The 18,318-nt window shown below is 49.5% G+C and overlaps 1 protein-coding gene across 1 annotated transcript in view; it reads right to left on the bottom strand.

Moving 5' to 3' along the window:
• Positions 1 to 18,318, bottom strand: part of DDX3X (DEAD-box helicase 3 X-linked) — a 514,014-nt gene that overhangs the window by 237,889 nt on the left and 257,807 nt on the right. The window contains exons 6-7 of the mRNA XM_078658293.1: positions 2,622 to 2,768; positions 2,443 to 2,542 (exon numbers count right to left, since the gene is read on the bottom strand). Of these exons, the coding sequence (XP_078514419.1) occupies positions 2,443 to 2,542; positions 2,622 to 2,768 (247 nt within the window). The remainder of the gene's footprint in view (positions 1 to 2,442; positions 2,543 to 2,621; positions 2,769 to 18,318) is intronic.

The raw sequence follows: 18,318 nt of genomic DNA, 5'->3' as shown, positions 1-18,318 counted from the left end.
AAAAAGTCTGCAATTTGGTTGCATAAGGTTTCCGATGGGGGAATTTCGGGTTGAAGGGCCTTGGGGTGGGGGTAAATGATTTTACAATCTAGAAAATCTTACTTTGCTTCTGATGGGCGTTATTAATGACTTTGATATAGTAGTCTTTCTTGGCGGCTTTTATGCTTGCGAGATATAATTTTCTCTGGTGGATATAGATGATTTTAGATGCCTCATCGTATGTTTTCCTCCATTTCCTTTCTTTTATTCTGCAAAGCAGGTGGCTCTCTGTTAAAGCTTGTGTATACCACGGAGCACTCAGTTTCCTTCTAGAGGACCGGGCATGGCCACTTTTAGGGTTTGAGTTTTCTAGGATGATTTGATCCATCCAGTCATGGAAGTTGCGTAAGTCTACGGACGCATTCCCCACCAGCTTTGGAGCCCGCGCCAATAGCTGGGAGTCCAACTTAATGCAATCAGTAACCTTTTTCCAATTTACTGCGAAAGTTGGTGAAGATCGCTTTTTTGTTGGAGGTGTTTTTTCTCGTTGGTGGATTTCAAAGGGAATAAAGCTGTGATCAGTCCAGATTAGGGGGATGGGTGTGGACGTGGTCAAAGTGCCTAGATTGGAGCATATGCCATCAAGTGTGTGCCCGGCTTGACGGGTAGGGGCAGTCACCAATTGTTTCAGGCCAAAGATGTTCAGGGTGTGTTGAAAGCAGATGGAGTGTGGGTCATCGAGCGACTCCAATTGCAGGTTCATATCTCCCAGAGTAAAATGGGGGTAACGTAGCATGAGAGGACCTAAGATGTCACCCAGGGAGTCTATGAAAGGGGTGGCGTCGCCTGGTGGGCGGTATATTAGGCCCCCCGAGAAAGAGGTAGAGGCATTAAGCTTGATCGAGAATCCGATACTCTCTCCTCCCTTGTGTATGCCTAGGTCAAACGTGTGACATGGGAGGGACTTTTTTACGATAAGTGCAACTCCCCCACCGCGGCCGATTGGTCTGTCTTGTCTGAAGATGGTAAAATCGGGTGGGAGCGCGGTGACCAAATCTGGATTATAAGAGTCGTTGAGCCACGTCTGTTATGAAGAGAAGGTCGAGGTCATGATCCATATTAGATCGTGGATATCTTGACTGTGGCAGCACAGTGAGCGGGCGTTTATTAAACCTCCCTTAAGACTGGGGCTACTGAATTTTGCTGGAGGACATTTTTGGGCATTTCTGGATCTATCCACAGGGTCGTCCGTCGACAGTTAAAACATGAAACGGGTCCCCAGAGGTGGTTCATGGGGAGATAACCCTTACACGTTTCGCCTGAGCTAGGCCTTAAAGCCAGTAATTCCCTTCTACCATACCTAACGGGCAATGATGGTTGTACAGAGTGCCCTGCGCGGTCTTGGCGCGGACGGGCGCAGACGGGCTTGCCTTAGGCGCGCAAACGGCGCTCCCGCTGCGCTCGTCCGCTGCGCTTCCGGTAGGTGCACATGATGTGGAAGAGGGGGGGAGGGGGGGGGGGGGGGGGGAGTGGCCTCAAGGGGGCGTGGTCAGGGTGCACGCCTGCGATGGCAGCCGCTCTGGAGTTCGAACAGCGTATTGGTCAGCTGAGCGAGTGAGTATAATCGGGCTTCTGCCCCAAAGTGCTCGAGATGTGCAGGTTTTTAGACATGAAAATTAGGTGACAGTTTTAAAATATACAAACAACTGCAACTCCCGGCTTTCCGCCTCAGGAGTGATTCTTACCAGTCCGGCGCTAGTGTTCAGCAGCCTTTAACTGGGCGGGAGGGGGCGTGGCCTCAAGGGGGCGTGGTCAGGGTGCACGCCTGCGATGGCGGCCGCTCTGGAGTTCGAACAGCGTATTGGTCAGCTGAGCGAGTGAGTATAATCGGGCTTCTGCCCCAAAGTGCTCGAGATGTGCAGGTTTTAAAACATGAAAATTAGGTGACAGTTTTAAAATATACAAACAACTGCAACTCCCGGCTTTCCGCCTCAGGAGTGATTCTAGGGTACAATGAAGAGGAATATTCAGTGCTTATGACTATTGAGGAGATGATCCCCTGGGAGGGAATGTGCCTATCTCTTCACCTGCAAGCTGTAAAGAGATTAATGGCTCCTCAGCACCACCAAGGAATTAAGACCTTTAGAAAATGACCTTCTAGTCAGCTAGGTATTGTGAAGGACTTCCTTGTACAAGTACACCACGCACCACCTGCCCACTCACCACCTGAAAGCACAGTACAATAGTGTCCATTGTTTAAATATTACTAGAAATTGAGTATTCTTTCCTCTGGCTAAGGTGCCCCAGGTTCTGAAGGTATGGGTGATAACTGATTGTGGAATGGCACCAGGGGTTTGAGAATGAAGGTTTGTTCTGGTTGCCTTCGGATACAGAAAAAAATGAATGAGCAAGTTAACACAGCATGTGCCATTACAGAACAATTATTTTGTGGAATAAACTTACACTTTCAATGTGTGGTGGACAGTTGTTACCAGTAGCTTCAACAGGAATGTCGTCATAATTATCAAAATTAATGCCCGTGTTTCCGCCAGCAAACAATTCTCTAGAAAAGTAAAAGGCAGAAGTAAATACACAGGCGAGTCCAATAGAATCTTAAAAAAACACTTTAATTTCATACTTACTGCTCAAGTCGTTCACTAGCTGCTGTTGGTTTGGACCAATCGTCGTCATCATTTCTATCATCAGACCAACGACTGTTCCCTCGGTCATTACGACCAAAGCCACCTCGGTCACCAAAACCTTCACTTCCTCTTGGGCGATCATCCAATCTGCAAATAAGTATCAGTTGAAGCAAAGTCAGCAACGTAAATTATTCAATTTAATCAAACTAAAATGTTAAACTATGAAAGGCGCTGCTCTATAGCAATAAATCAAAATGTTCACTTCAATGGTATAGTTTACTACCAGTAATCTTAAGTCTCAGCTGGAATCTTCCTTGCATTCATGTGCACTGCAGTGCTCCGCCCATGCAATATGGATATTGTTACTCAAAAAGCTAATGTAGGCCAAGCAGTACCTATAACAATTTGCTGCAACTGCAACTAAACTTTAGCCACCGCTTTGGGAGTATACTGCTTTATAGTCTATGCAAAGAATATGTATATGCGGCACACATGCCTCGAACGTATAATGTTACTTATCCAGTAAGCATCTGTTCTTGGCATGTAGAGCTGTATTTTTAAATTATTTATTACACAGTACTACAAATCTATGCATAAATAATGGAATTAATAAAGACAACGTGCATTTTTCATTTTCCGCCCATCCATCCCCAAGGGGTAGGTGAACGCGGACTACATATACTTAACATTCTAAACAGTTCAATATACTTTCTCAGCTAATCATTCCCAGTGCAAATATAGCAATCTTAAAGAAACCAGAAAGAAGAACAAAAGTTACTTACCTGTAAACTGTGGTTGTCCAGTATTGGTGTCTTTCATTGATTCCCATGCTTGAATATTCCGTCGTCGAAGTGGGAGTCCCAGGGTACATAGCATAGCAATGTAGCCATAACACAAGCATATATACATAGAGAAAGCAAAAAAACTGTTTTCCCTAGATAGACAACATATCACTTCTAGGATATATCAGTCATTATGTTTTGGTCCAAATTCCAGCCAATCAGGCGTCAGCACCCTCTTAGAATGTTCTCCTCAGAGGCTCAGGCCCTCATAGCACAAGAGTAATATAGAGCCAAGAGTTAGAGAGAGTCTATGGGGAGGAGGGTGGGTCGCATGTGAATCTATGAAGGACACCAATACTGGAGAACCACAGTTTACAGGTAAGTAACTTTTGTTCTTCAGTATTGCGGCGTCTTTCATAGATTCACATGCTTGAATAAGAATAATGAGCAGTAGAGTTAGAGAAATACAAGGTACTTATCATTCAACATAATGATACTCAATCACAATAACACTGAGAACGGGGCTCTATATATACTGGACCAGAATAAGGTACATTGTGTATAGAGTCCACAAACCCCAGAGGTATAAGAAAACAAGTTACTTACCTGTAACTACGGTTATCCAGTATTGGTATCTTTCATAGATTCACATGCCTGAATCATTCCCCATCGTCGAGGCGGGAGTCCCTCGGTATAAATATATACAAAAGCAGTGCCTAAAAAATTTCTTGTAGTAGGCTGGAAAAGCCTAAAGGCCCAACTAGGCCTCAAAACTTAGCAGCCTATCTACATCAATATGTAAAAAGACCTGAAATAGTAGCCTCAGCCAATCAGCAGTCCTCACCCTCTAGAACCTTCCCAGCTCAGGCAGTTCCCCTCAGATTTTCCCAGCACAAGTGAGAATGAGTATCCATAAAACAGAACTGCCGTGCCGGGGAGGAGGGTGGGTGCATGTGAATCTATGAAAGATACCAATACTGGATAACCGTAGTTACAGGTAAGTAACTTGTTTTCTTATCCAGTATTGGGGTATCTTTCATAGATTCACATGCCTGAATCAGAGTAGCAAGCAGTGACATCATGTCTGTCGTTAGAGGAAGGTGGGAGACCAAATAAACCATATATACCCCCACACAACCAGGAAGGTAATAGAGCACAAACTTGTAAATATAACATATGCATCAAAACCTTCATAAGTACAGTACACATAGGACAGCGTTAGAAAATGCTAAAACATCATGATGAAAAACCGATGCTCAAACAGTCAAATGAAGAATAAAAGACTATAAAAAGTCTAACCTTAGTGAAGAAGATGCTGTAGCACCGCATCTCCAACTGCTGTATCATGAACTGCCGACTGCAGACAGTAATTGTGAGAAGTTGGCCTGATGTGCAGTGCTCACTATTCTAGTGATCACTATATATCAGTCCAAACAACCCTTATTGATGATTGGTTGTAAGTCAACCTTATAGACCAGCTATCCTAGTAGCATGGATACAAGCAGTCTAAGGCTAAGACTCTAGAGGGCGTGTTAAGCCAGCTGTTTTACCATCACATTACCCCTTGAACACCCAGTGAAAGGACACCACACAAGTGTTATGAAAATAAACCGTGTATTTATTAGAATCACAACAACCCTGTACTCTTTATGAGGACAGGGTGCTAGGCACACAACAAAACTCTTACGAAAATACTTAAGTTAGCACGGTATACACAAATGCCCGAGGGGCACGAAAAACCATATACTTTAAAAGTGGAATGCGAAATTACTAGCAGGTAAGTACAGTACTGTAGGAGAGTAGGGTCTGCAATCCTATGATCACCCAGATTTTTGCTTTTTGCTGCACTGGTTTACGACTTTCCCTGGCTGTGGGCCTGCTAATCAGACCCACAGCCTAGCTGTTCTCTCTATCCAAATTGTACTTAGGTACTGAATTGGCACTGGGCCCTCTCCAAGTCCCTGTACCCAGGGCTGAGGTGCACCCAGAAGTCTCCCAGGGGCTGAAGCATGTATTGTGCCACCCCTGGATTGACTAACTAAAACTGACACAACTGGCTGCACGACAGCTGGGGCAAGGTGGTGTACTCACCCTTTGCTTTAGATATAGTATACCTATATCTAACCCTAAAATGGACACACAGATCTCCTATCAGTCACTCCTATAGCAGGCCTTAACAATCCTGAAGGCAGAGTGCTTGGAATCGTGTGAGATGGTGCTCTAGCATGAGCTGAGCCTGTCTGCGGCTTTCGGGATCCATCCCTTAGCCGTTTCCATGATATCGCATACCATATACTCTTAAGTGCATTATAATCCTCGCGGTTATGTGCCAACTCTGGTATCGCTTTATCAAAACATGTCGAGTAAGGTGTCATACGAATTGGAATACTAACCCCTCGCCAATTCTGGCGACGGGGTTAGCATTCCACCCTTCTAGAGGGACACGACATGCCTGTAACCTATAACCCGGTTAAAAGTCAGACAGAGCCTTAGCATCCACAAAATGGATGCTGCCACCGAGACACAAGTCTGCCCTCCTGCTGCTGGGAGTCCTCCCAGAGCAGGAGATAAGGACAAAGGGTTTCCTGCCAGGGGCGGTGCCAGCACCGTCCCAGACAGGGTTTTGTGTATTGTAGGTAGGCAGGGCTTTAGAGGAAGGTGACTGCACGTGGCACCCCGGTGCTCACTGTGCATAGGCTGGCTGGAACCAGTTCCAGGGTCACTCCAGACCCTGTGCTGGGGAAAAGCCCGCCAAGGAAGTGGGTGTAACCACCCCCCTCCTAGTCCCACCCATAGGGCAGGACTTGGTCGCGTGCCAGCCCCTTTTTACAGGATAAAGGTAGAGACTGGCCCCCTTCCAAATCAGATCATCTTTGAATCCTGAAACTACTTTCTGCGAAAGGAACTCAAGACTTCTTCCTAAGATTTCTCCCTTGTGACTAAGGAGTAGTCACCCTGCATCCGCAGGCACCATCTAAGAACACTGCGGTCTGCTGTAAGTCCTTCCTCCGGAATCCGACTGCCCAGCTCGACGAGAACCGGCTTCCCTGGCACCTCTGACCTCTACCCACCTCTACAGCCCAGCTGAGAACCGTGGGTGCGACGAGACCTCAAGGGACCGGCCATCTGCAAGACTGCACAGCTTCTTTCCAGCAAGCCCGCCGAGTAATCTACTGGTGAGTGCTTTGGGGTCCGAGAAGCCCCGACTCTGAGCAGCTCCAGCTCCGAAGTGCAGCCCCCCAGCATCTCCACGATCTGCGTGGGGCCCTTCTGCTTTCCGCTGCTCACCGCGTTGTTTGGCTACTAGCCCGTTGGCTTGTGGCCTTCCTGACGACGCCCGACGACATTTCTGCTGCTGGTCTGGTTGCTCCAGACTGGCCCTTGCTCCCTTCCAGAAGAGGAGCACCCTGGACCCTCCTGGTCCACTCAAGACGCCATTTTGAGTCCACCGCGTGGGCTTGAATTAGCCAAGGCTTGTTGCCCAATCCTGGGTAACTTCGACGCCAAATCCTTCGTGGGACAGCTCGCACCTCCATCCTGGTCGCCGACAACGCCTCCTGGTCCGAGAGACTGCAGAGCCCAGCAGTGCCCACTCACCTGACTGCGGTGACTTCGCCCGGTGCCATCCTGGTGCCCACTTAATCACTGGCTAGTGATTCAAGAACTTGGTCCCCTCTGCTTTCAGGTTTTCTTCTTCCTTGATCCAGGCTTGGATCCATCGAACTTTCCTTCACTGGTCGCCTGCCAGCAACTTCTTCCTTCCAGGCTCCTGGTCCGGCAACGAGATCCCCGACGTCTTTTCAGACCTATGCAGCTGCAGCCCCTGGGCTAGGTAACTTCGGCACTCCGGTGTCCCAGCATAGCCTCACTATCCAAGGGTCAGGATCCACTGTCGTTTTCTCCCTACCAGGTCGGGTTCGCCCGTGAACACTAACTTTGTGAATTCTAGCTTCCATAGACTTTGTCCCGCATCCCGCGTGAGAGTGCACACTCTGCACCCGAGTCCCCTGGGCCTCCTAGTAGTAATCTAACGATTCCCTAGTCCAGTCCTAGCGATTCCAAAGCCTATTAGAACTGTTACTTACCTGCTAGTAATTCGCATTCCACTTTTAGCGTATATGGTTTTTCGTGCCCCTCGGGCATTTGTGTAACGTGCTAACTTAAAAGTATTTTCGTAAGAGTTTTGTTGTGTGCTTAGCTCCCTGTCTCATAAAGAGCCAGGGTAGTCTTGTTATAAATAAATACACTGTTTATTTTCATAACAACTTGTGTGGTGTCCTTTCACTGGGTGTTCAAGGGGTAATGTGATGGTAAAACAGCTGGCTTAACACGCCCTCTAGAGTCTTAGCCTTAGACTGCTCGTATCCATGCTACTAGGATAGCTGGTCTATAAGGTTGACTTACAACCAATCATCAATAAGGGTTGTTTGGACTGATATATAGTGATCACTAGAATAGTGAACACTGCACATCAGGCCAACTTCTCACATTGGTGAGCAGCGGTTGGGATTTGAGCTTGCTGTTGTTTTACCACACATATCCTAAGAATATCTTGTGAAAGATCACATAAGTACTAAAGGTACATATAACTTAGCTTAGAATACTCTGAGTTCTACTGAACCAGCTGTTGTAGCTCCTAGGGCCTAGCACACCCTAAACTACAACTCTAGCAAGGGATCAGTAGGCAAACATATAGTGTAGGTAAGTGCACCACTTACACCTCACTAGAAAAGCATGTCGACTCAGGGGGACTCTACTGAGACTCCCCTGGTCAGTGTTGACCCTCCACAGGTCACTTCAAGATATGCAGCTCTCAGTTTTCAGGAGATGAGACAAATCTGTGTCTCCAGGAAACTGAAGCAGGGGTCTAACCCCACCATTCCCTTTCTGATAGGTCTCTTAGAGACATATGATGCCAGAAAGCTCTCTCAGTTACATGAGAGCATGCCAGCCTTAGAGGGAACCTCTGGGGATCCAGACCTCCCCAACACTGATTCAGCAGTTGAGGAGGAGGATCAGGAGGTACTCTCTGGGGATGAGGTAGACAAGGGTCTTGAGGTAGTCAGAAGGCTAACTAGGACCAACTTAGACTTACTTGGGCTAGGATCTGGGGCCCCCCCAGTACTAACCCGAAGTGGGCCTAACCTTGGAGTTAGGAGAGATAGATCTCTTTCTAGGGACTCCAATAGATCTCTGCACTCTAATGCCTCTTCTCAGGGGAGAAGGAATCCTCCACAGAGGAGATTTACTTCCCCTCAGAGAAAGGAGCATGAGGCTAGGATGAGACAAGCTGAACTGAGGATTGAAAGGGAAGAAATTGCCCTGGCCAAAGAGAAGCTTGCCCTGGCAAGAGAGCAGCAGATGAGTGGGCTAGCTCCCACTGGTGGCAGCAATCTCCCAAGAGATAGAGAGAAGGGTTTAGATACTAAACACCTGACTAAAATAGTGCCCCCCTTTAAGCAAGGGGATGACATCCAGAAATGGATGGCTGCTCTGGAGAGGGCCTGCACTGTGCAGAACATTCCCCAGAGTCAGTGGGCAGCTATACTGTGGCTCTCCTTTGATGGTAAAGGTAGAGATAAGCTCCTCACTACAAGAGTGGAGGATGCTAACAATTACCAGGTCCTGAAGAATACACTGGTTGATGGGTTTGGTTTAACCACTGAGCAATACAGGTTGCTGTTCAGAGACACCCAGAAAACTCAGTCTCAGGACTGGTCTGATTTTGTGGATTGTGCCACTAAGGCTTTGGAGGGCTGGTTGCTGGGTAGCAAGGTTACAGATTACACAGGATTGTATAATCTAATGATGAGAGAACAAATTTTGAACAATTGTCAGAACCAGTTGCTGCACCAGCACCTTGTTGATTCAGATCTGACCTCTCCCCAAGAATTGGGAAAGAAGGCAGACAAATGGGTCAGGACAAGGATCAAGCAGAACCAGAACCAGGGTGGTCAGAAGAAAGCAGACCAGAAGGGTAATGTTAAGAATGAGCAAAATGACCAGAAGTCTTCACCAGGTCCCCAACAAACCAAAGAGGGTGGGGGTCAGGCTTCCCAGAAGAAGAAGACTCAAGAAGGCCAGTCAAAAAGGTGGTGCCAGTACTGCAAAAGTAAATCTCACTGGTTTAGTGAGTGCACCAAAAGAGGAGGAGGACAAACTCCTGCCACTACAGCTCCTAAAGCAACTGCACCCCCTAGTACAGTCAGTAGTGGTAGTGTCACTCCCAAGGCATTAGTTGGGTTAACCTTGGGTACTGAGGGGTCTGACAACTTAGTTGGCACACTCACTCAGGCTGTCCTTGTCTGTACAGGGGATATGGATATGTCCCCTGAAATAAGTCCCAATACTTTGGGCAAATACAGGCAGACACCTTTGATTAATGGCAAAATGGCTCAGGCCTATAGGGACACTTGTGCCAGTGTCACCATGGTGACACCTAACTTTGTGGACCCTGGACAGATCATGCCAGGTACTGATTTCCTGGTGACCAATGCCAGCAATGTCACTACTAGTCATAGTGTGGCAATTGTAGCTTTCTCCTGGGGTGGAGTGAAGGGACAAAAGAAAGTTGTAGTCAGTTCAGACCTCCCAGTTGATGGTTTGTTGGGCAATGATTTGGAGTCATCACAATGGTCAGAAGTGGAGCAGAGGACTCACATGGAGATGTTAGGCTTGCCAGCACATGTGCTTGCTGTGACTAGGTCACAGGCCAGAAGATGCCCCACTGAACAGGTGCTGGATCCTGAAATGATGGACCAGACACCTCCCAAGAAGAAGAGCAGTAAGGGTAAGGCTTTGCCTTCCCCCTTGCCCCAGGTTGAGGATCAAGTCTCTGAGGAGGCTGATCTAGAAGAGCTGAGGGAAACTGAGCCTAAAGAGCTTGAACTTGATCAAGTTGAGTTTCTGGGCTCAGGGGGACCCTCCAGAGCAGACCTGGGGAAGGAACAGTTGAGCTGCCCTTCCCTTGAACCCCTCAGACAGCAGGCTGCTGCTGAGGCTGCAGGGAATGCCACAGGTGCCCACAGGGTATACTGGGAAGATGGACTCCTGTACTCTGAGTCAAGAGACCCCAAGCCTGGCGCAACCAGGAGGCTGGTCATCCCCTTGTCTCTGAGAGGTTTCCTTCTCACCTTGGCCCATGAGATTCCCCTTGCAGGTCATTTAGGTCAGACAAAGACTTGGGACAGGCTTGTCTCACACTTTCACTGGCCCCATATGAATGAGAATACCAAGGAGTTTTGTCGCTCATGTGTCACTTGCCAAGCCAGTGGTAAGTCAGGTGGCACAACAAAGGCCCCCCTCATACCACTACCTGTGGTGGGGGTTCCCTTTGAAAGAGTGGGGATTGACATTGTTGGTCCAATGGAACCCCAGACAGCATCAGGACACAAGTTTATACTGGTGGTGGTGGACCATGCCACCAGGTATCCTGAGGCTATTCCCCTTAGGACCACTACAGCCCCTGTAGTGGCAAGAGCCCTAGTTGGAGTGTTCTCCAGAGTGGATTTCCCTAAGGAGGTCGTTTCTGACAGAGGTACAAACTTCATGTCAGGATATCTGACTGCCATGTGGAAAGAGTGTGGTGTGAACTACAAGTTCACCACACCCTATCATCCACAATGCAATGGGCTTGTTGAGAGATTCAACAGGACCCTGAAAGGGATGATTCATGGACTACCTGAACCTCTTAGGAGAAGATGGGATGTCCTGATCCCCTGCCTCTTGTTTGCTTACAGAGAGGTCCCACAGAAGGGGGTTGGCTACAGCCCTTTTGAGCTTCTGTATGGGCATCCTGTAAGAGGACCCCTGTGTTTGGTGAAGGAAGGATGGGAGAGACCTCTCAAAAAGCCTGCAACCAACATAGTGGACTATGTACTTGGTCTCCGCTCCAGGATGGCTGAGTATATGGAAAAGGCATCTAAAAACCTTGAGGCCAGCCAGGAACTTCAAAAAGCTTGGCATGACCAAAAGGCTGTACTGACTGTGTACCAGCCAGGACAGAAGGTGTGGGTGCTGGAGCCAGTGGCCCCAGCAGCTCTGAAAGACAAATGGTCTGGGCCCCACACAATCATTGAGCAAAAGGGAGAGGTTACCTACTTGGTGGACCTTGGAACTCCCAGGAGCCCTCTCAGAGTGCTCCATGTTAACAGGCTCAAGGCATATGTTGACAGGAAGGACATGAGCTTGCTCATGGCCACAGATGAGGGACAGGAGGAAGAGAGTGACCCTCTCCCAGACCTGCTCACTCAGAATCCTGATGATGGGTCAGTTGATGGTGTTGTCTTTTGTGGCAGCCTCACTGAACATCAGCAACAGGATTGCAGGCAAGTTCTGCAATCCTTTCGACATATGTTCTCTCTGTCACCCAGCCAAACTGATTGGTGTACCCATGATGTTGACACTGGAGACAGTCTGCCTGTCAAGAGTAAAATCTACAGACAGCCTGATCATGTTAGAGACTGCATCAAAACTGAAGTGCAAAAGATGTTGGAACTGGGAGTCATTGAGCCCTCAGATAGCCCTTGGGCTAGCCCAGTAGTTCTAGTGCCAAAGCCTCACACCCAGGGTGGTAAGAGAGAGATGAGGTTTTGCGTAGACTACAGAGGCCTCAATGCAGTCACTAAGACTGATGCCCACCCAATACCAAGAGCAGATGAGCTTATAGATAGATTGGCTTCTGCCAACTTCTTAAGCACATTTGATTTGACAGCTGGGTATTGGCAAATCAGGTTAGCTGAGGAAGCCAAACCCAAGACAGCATTTTCTACCCCTGGAGGGCATTATCAATTTGTGGTAATGCCCTTTGGACTGAAAAATGCACCTGCCACCTTCCAAAGGTTGGTGAATCAAGTCCTCACTGGGCTGGATGACTTCTGTGCAGCATATCTGGACGATATTGCTGTCTTTAGCTCCACCTGGGAGGATCACCTGGTCCACCTGAGGAAAGTGTTAGAGGCCCTGCAAAAGGCAGGCCTCACTATCAAGGCCACAAAGTGCCAGATAGGGCAGTCACAGGTTGTATACCTGGGCCACCTTGTAGGTGGAGGCCAGGTTCAGCCACTGGAGAGTAAGATACAGGCCATCAAGGACTGGACTCCTCCAATCACCCAGACTCAGGTTCGAGCTTTCTTGGGCCTGACTGGGTACTATAGGAAGTTTGTCAGAAATTATGGGTCCATAGTGACCCCCCTTAATGACCTGACAAGCAAGAAGATGCCAAAGAAAGTTCAGTGGACAGCAAGCTGTCAGAAAGCATTCAATGACCTAAAGCAGGCCATGTGCACAGCACCTATCCTCAAGAGTCCAGATTACTCCAAGCCATTCATTGTCCAAACAGATGCTTCTGAGTTGGGTGTGGGAGCTGTTCTGTCTCAACTGAATTTTGATGGTAATGATCAGCCTATTGCTTTCATTAGTAGAAGGTTGACACCCAGAGAGAAAAATTGGTCAGCTATTGAGAGGGAGGCCTTTGCTGTGGTCTGGGCCCTGAAGAAGCTGAGGGCCTACTTGTTTGGCACTCACTTCACCATTCAGACAGACCATAAGCCCCTCTTGTGGCTAAATCAGATGAAGGGTGAAAACCCCAAACTGCTTAGGTGGTCCATTTCCCTACAGGGGATGGATTTTACAGTGGAGCATAGACCTGGGACTGATCACAGCAATGCTGATGGGCTCTCCAGGTATTTCCACTTAGAGCAAGAAGACTCACCTGGTCAAGGTTAGCTTATTGTCCCAAAGTTTGGGGGGGGGGGTCATGTAGGAGAGTAGGGTCTGCAATCCTATGATCACCCAGATTTTTGCTTTTTGCTGCACTGGTTTACGACTTTCCCTGGCTGTGGGCCTGCTAATCAGACCCACAGCCTAGCTGTTCTCTCTATCCAAATTGTACTTAGGTACTGAATTGGCACTGGGCCCTCTCCAAGTCCCTGTACCCAGGGCTGAGGTGCACCCAGAAGTCTCCCAGGGGCTGAAGCATGTATTGTGCCACCCCTGGATTGACTAACTAAAACTGACACAACTGGCTGCACGACAGCTGGGGCAAGGTGGTGTACTCACCCTTTGCTTTAGATATAGTATACCTATATCTAACCCTAAAATGGACACACAGATCTCCTATCAGTCACTCCTATAGCAGGCCTTAATCCTGAAGGCAGAGTGCTTGGAATCGTGTGAGATGGTGCTCTAGCATGAGCTGAGCCTGTCTGCGGCTTTCGGGATCCATCCCTTAGCCGTTTCCATGATATCGCATACCATATACTCTTAAGTGCATTATAATCCTCGCGGTTATGTGCCAACTCTGGTATCGCTTTATCAAAACATGTCGAGTAAGGTGTCATACGAATTGGAATACTAACCCCTCGCCAATTCTGGCGACGGGGTTAGCATTCCACCCTTCTAGAGGGACACGACATGCCTGTAACCTATAACCCGGTTAAAAGTCAGACAGAGCCTTAGCATCCACAAAATGGATGCTGCCACCGAGACACAAGTCTGCCCTCCTGCTGCTGGGAGTCCTCCCAGAGCAGGAGATAAGGACAAAGGGTTTCCTGCCAGGGGCGGTGCCAGCACCGTCCCAGACAGGGTTTTGTGTATTGTAGGTAGGCAGGGCTTTAGAGGAAGGTGACTGCACGTGGCACCCCGGTGCTCACTGTGCATAGGCTGGCTGGAACCAGTTCCAGGGTCACTCCAGACCCTGTGCTGGGGAAAAGCCCGCCAAGGAAGTGGGTGTAACCACCCCCCTCCTAGTCCCACCCATTGGGCAGGACTTAGTCGCGTGCCAGCCCCTTTTTACAGGATAAAGGTAGAGACTGGCCCCCTTCCAAATCAGATCTTTGAATCCTGAAACTACTTTCTGCGAAAGGAACTCAAGACTTCTTCCTAAGATTTCTCCCTTGTGACTAAGGAGTAGTCACCCTGCATCCGCAGGCACCATCTAAGAACACTGCGGTCTGCTGTAAGTCCTTCCTCCGGAATCCGACTGCCCAGCTCGACGAGAACCGGCTTCCCTGGCACCTCTGACCTCTACCCACCTCTACAGCCCAGCTGAGAACCGTGGGTGCGACGAGACCTCAAGGGACCGGCCATCTGCAAGACTGCACGACTTCTTTCCAGCAAGCCCGCCGAGTAATCTACTGGTGAGTGCTTTGGGGTCCGAGAAGCCCCGACTCTGAGCAGCTCCAGCTCCGAAGTGCAGCCCCCCAGCATCTCCACGATCTGCGTGGGGCCCTTCTGCTTTCCGCTGCTCACCGCGTTGTTTGGCTACTAGCCCGTTGGCTTGTGGCCTTCCTGACGACGCCCGACGACATTTCTGCTGCTGGTCTGGTTGCTCCAGACTGGCCCTTGCTCCCTTCCAGAAGAGGAGCACCCTGGACCCTCCTGGTCCACTCAAGACGCCATTTTGAGTCCACCGCGTGGGCTTGAATTAGCCAAGGCTTGTTGCCCAATCCTGGGTAACTTCGACGCCAAATCCTTCGTGGGACAGCTCGCACCTCCATCCTGGTCGCCGACAACGCCTCCTGGTCCGAGAGACTGCAGAGCCCAGCAGTGCCCACTCACCTGACTGCGGTGACTTCGCCCGGTGCCATCCTGGTGCCCACTTAATCACTGGCTAGTGATTCAAGAACTTGGTCCCCTCTGCTTTCAGGTTTTCTTCTTCCTTGATCCAGGCTTGGATCCATCGAACTTTCCTTCACTGGTCGCCTGCCAGCAACTTCTTCCTTCCAGGCTCCTGGTCCGGCAACGAGATCCCCGACGTCTTTTCAGACCTATGCAGCTGCAGCCCCTGGGCTAGGTAACTTCGGCACTCCGGTGTCCCAGCATAGCCTCACTATCCAAGGGTCAGGATCCACTGTCGTTTTCTCCCTACCAGGTCGGGTTCGCCCGTGAACACTAACTTTGTGAATTCTAGCTTCCATAGACTTTGTCCCGCATCCCGCGTGAGAGTGCACACTCTGCACCCGAGTCCCCTGGGCCTCCTAGTAGTAATCTAACGATTCCCTAGTCCAGTCCTAGCGATTCCAAAGCCTATTAGAACTGTTACTTACCTGCTAGTAATTCGCATTCCACTTTTAGCGTATATGGTTTTTCGTGCCCCTCGGGCATTTGTGTAACGTGCTAACTTAAAAGTATTTTCGTAAGAGTTTTGTTGTGTGCTTAGCTCCCTGTCTCATAAAGAGCCAGGGTAGTCTTGTTATAAATAAATACACTGTTTATTTTCATAACAACTTGTGTGGTGTCCTTTCACTGGGTGTTCAAGGGGTAATGTGATGGTAAAACAGCTGGCTTAACACGCCCTCTAGAGTCTTAGCCTTAGACTGCTCGTATCCATGCTACTAGGATAGCTGGTCTATAAGGTTGACTTACAACCAATCATCAATAAGGGTTGTTTGGACTGATATATAGTGATCACTAGAATAGTGAACACTGCACATCAGGCCAACTTCTCACAAGTACTAATAGGCTTTGGAATCGCTAGGACTTGACTAGGGAATTGTTAGATTACTTCTAGGAGGCCTAGGGGACTCTGGTGCAGAGTGTGCACTCTCCCGCGGGATGCGGGACAAAGTCTATGGAAGCTAGTAATGCTAAAGTTAGTGTTCACGGGCGAACCCGACCTGGTAGGGAGAAAACGACCGTGGATCCTGACCCTTGGATAGTGAGGCTATGCTGGGACACCGAAGTGCCGAAGTTACCTAGCCCAGGGGCTGCAGCTGCATAGGTCTCAAAAGACGTTGGGAATCCTCGTTGCCGGACCAGGAGCCTGGAAGAAAGATGCTGGCAGGCGACCAGTTGAAGATAGTTCGAGTTGATCCAAGCCTGGATCTGGAAGATGGATGACACCTGAAAGCAGAGGGGACCAAGTTCGTGACTACTAGCCAGTAGTCAGTGGGCACCAGGAGGGCACCGGATGGTAGTCACCTCGACTAGGTGAGTGGGCGACGCTGGCTCTGCAGATCTCACGGACCAGGAGGCGTTGTCGGCGACCAGGATGGAGAGGCGAGCTGTCCCACGATGGATGAAGCTGTCGGCGTCGAAGTTACCCAGGATTGGGCAACAAGCCTTGGCTAATTCAAGCCCACGCGGTGGACTCAAAATGGCGTCTTGAGTGGACCAGGAGGGTCCGGGGTGCTCCTCTTCGGGAAGGGAGCAAGGGCCAGTCTGGAGCAACCAGACCAGCAGCAGTGATGTCGTCGGGCGTCGTTCAGAAGGCCACAAGCCAGCGGGCTAGTAGCCAAACAACGCGGTGAGCAGCGGAAAGCAGAAGGGCCCCACGCAGATCGTGGAGATGCTGGGAGGCTGCACTTCGGTGCTGGAGCTGCTCAGGGTCGGGGCTTCTCGGACCCCAAAGCACTCACCAGGAAATTACTCGGCAGGCTTGCTGTGCAGAAGTCGTGCAGTCTTGCAGATGGCCGGTCCCTCGAGGTCTCGTCGCACCCACGGTTCTCAGCTGGGCTGTAGAGGTGGGTAGAGGTCAGAGGTGCCAGGGAAGCCGGTTCTCGTCGAGCTGGGCAGTCGGATTCCGGAGGAAGGACTTACAGCAGACCGCAGTGTTCTTGCGATGGTGCCTGCGGATGCAGGGTGACTACTCCTTAGCCACAAGGGAGAATCTTGAAGAAGAAATCTTGAAGTCCTTTCGTAGAAAGTCGTGTCTTGATTCCAAAGATGATCTGATTTGGAAGGAGGCCAGTCCCTACCTTTATCTGGGAAAAGGGGGCTGGCACGCGACTAGGTCCTGCCCTATGGGTGGGACCAGGAGGGGGGTGGTAACACCCACTTCCTTGGCGGGCTTTTCCCCAGCACAGGGTCTGGAGTGTCCCTGGAACTGGTTCAAGCCAGCCTATGCACAGTGAGCACCGGGGTGCCACGTGCAGTCACCTTCCTCTGAAGCCCTGCCTACTTACAATACACAAAATCCTGTCTGGGACGGTGCTGGCACCGCCCCTGGCAGGAAACCCTTTGTCCTTATCTCCTGCTCTGGGAGGACTCCCAGCAGCAGGAGGGCAGACTTGTGTCTCAGTGGCAGCATCCATTTTGTGGAGCTGAGGCTCTGTTTGACTTTAACCGGGGTTAGGGGTTATACATGTCGTGTCCCTCTAGAAGGGTGGAATGCTAACCCCGTCGCCAGAATTGGCGAGGGGTTAGTATTCCAATTCGTATGACACCTTACTCGACATGTTTTGATAAAGCGAAACCAGAGTTGGCATATAACCGCGAGGATTATAATGCACTTAAGAGTATATGGTATGCGATATCATGGAAACGGCTAAGGGATGGATCCCGAAAGCCGCAGACAGGCTCAGCTCATGCCAGAGCACCATCTCACACGATTCCAAGCACTCTGCCTTCAGGATTGCTAAGGCCTGCCATAGGAGTGACTGATAGGAGATCTGTGTGTCCATTTTAAGGTTAGATATAGGTATACTATATCTAAAGCAAAGGGTGAGTACACCACCTTGCCCCAGCTGTCGTGCAGCCAGTTGTGTCAGATTTGGATGGCTAGCCAGGGGTGGCATAATACATGCTGCAGCCCCTGGTAGGCCCTGGGTACACCTATGCCCTGGGTACCTAAGGTACACTGTACAGGGACTGATAAGGTGACTCAGTATCCAATTGGATATGTACCTAGGGTACATGGAATCCATTTTAACAGAGAGCAGTGGGCCTGAGGTCCTGAATAGCAGGGCCTCAGGTCAACTAAGTCAGAAAACCAGCAAAACACCAGGCAAAAAGTTGGGGGCAACCATAGTCAGGGATCTACCTTCCTACAGTAATGCTTGGTGAAAGTGTGCACACTTTTCCAAGTAGCAGCTCGGCAAATGTTCTCCAGCGTCACTCCAGCGAAAAGGGCAGTTGACGCAGACCTTGTTCTGGTGGAATGCGCTTTGACCTTCCTTGTTAAAGGTTTGTTGGCT

Source organism: Lissotriton helveticus, chromosome 8 (genome assembly GCF_964261635.1).
Source record: "Lissotriton helveticus chromosome 8, aLisHel1.1, whole genome shotgun sequence".
NCBI lineage: Eukaryota > Metazoa > Chordata > Amphibia > Caudata > Salamandridae > Lissotriton > Lissotriton helveticus.
This window is presented reverse-complemented; position numbering and strand designations above follow the sequence as displayed.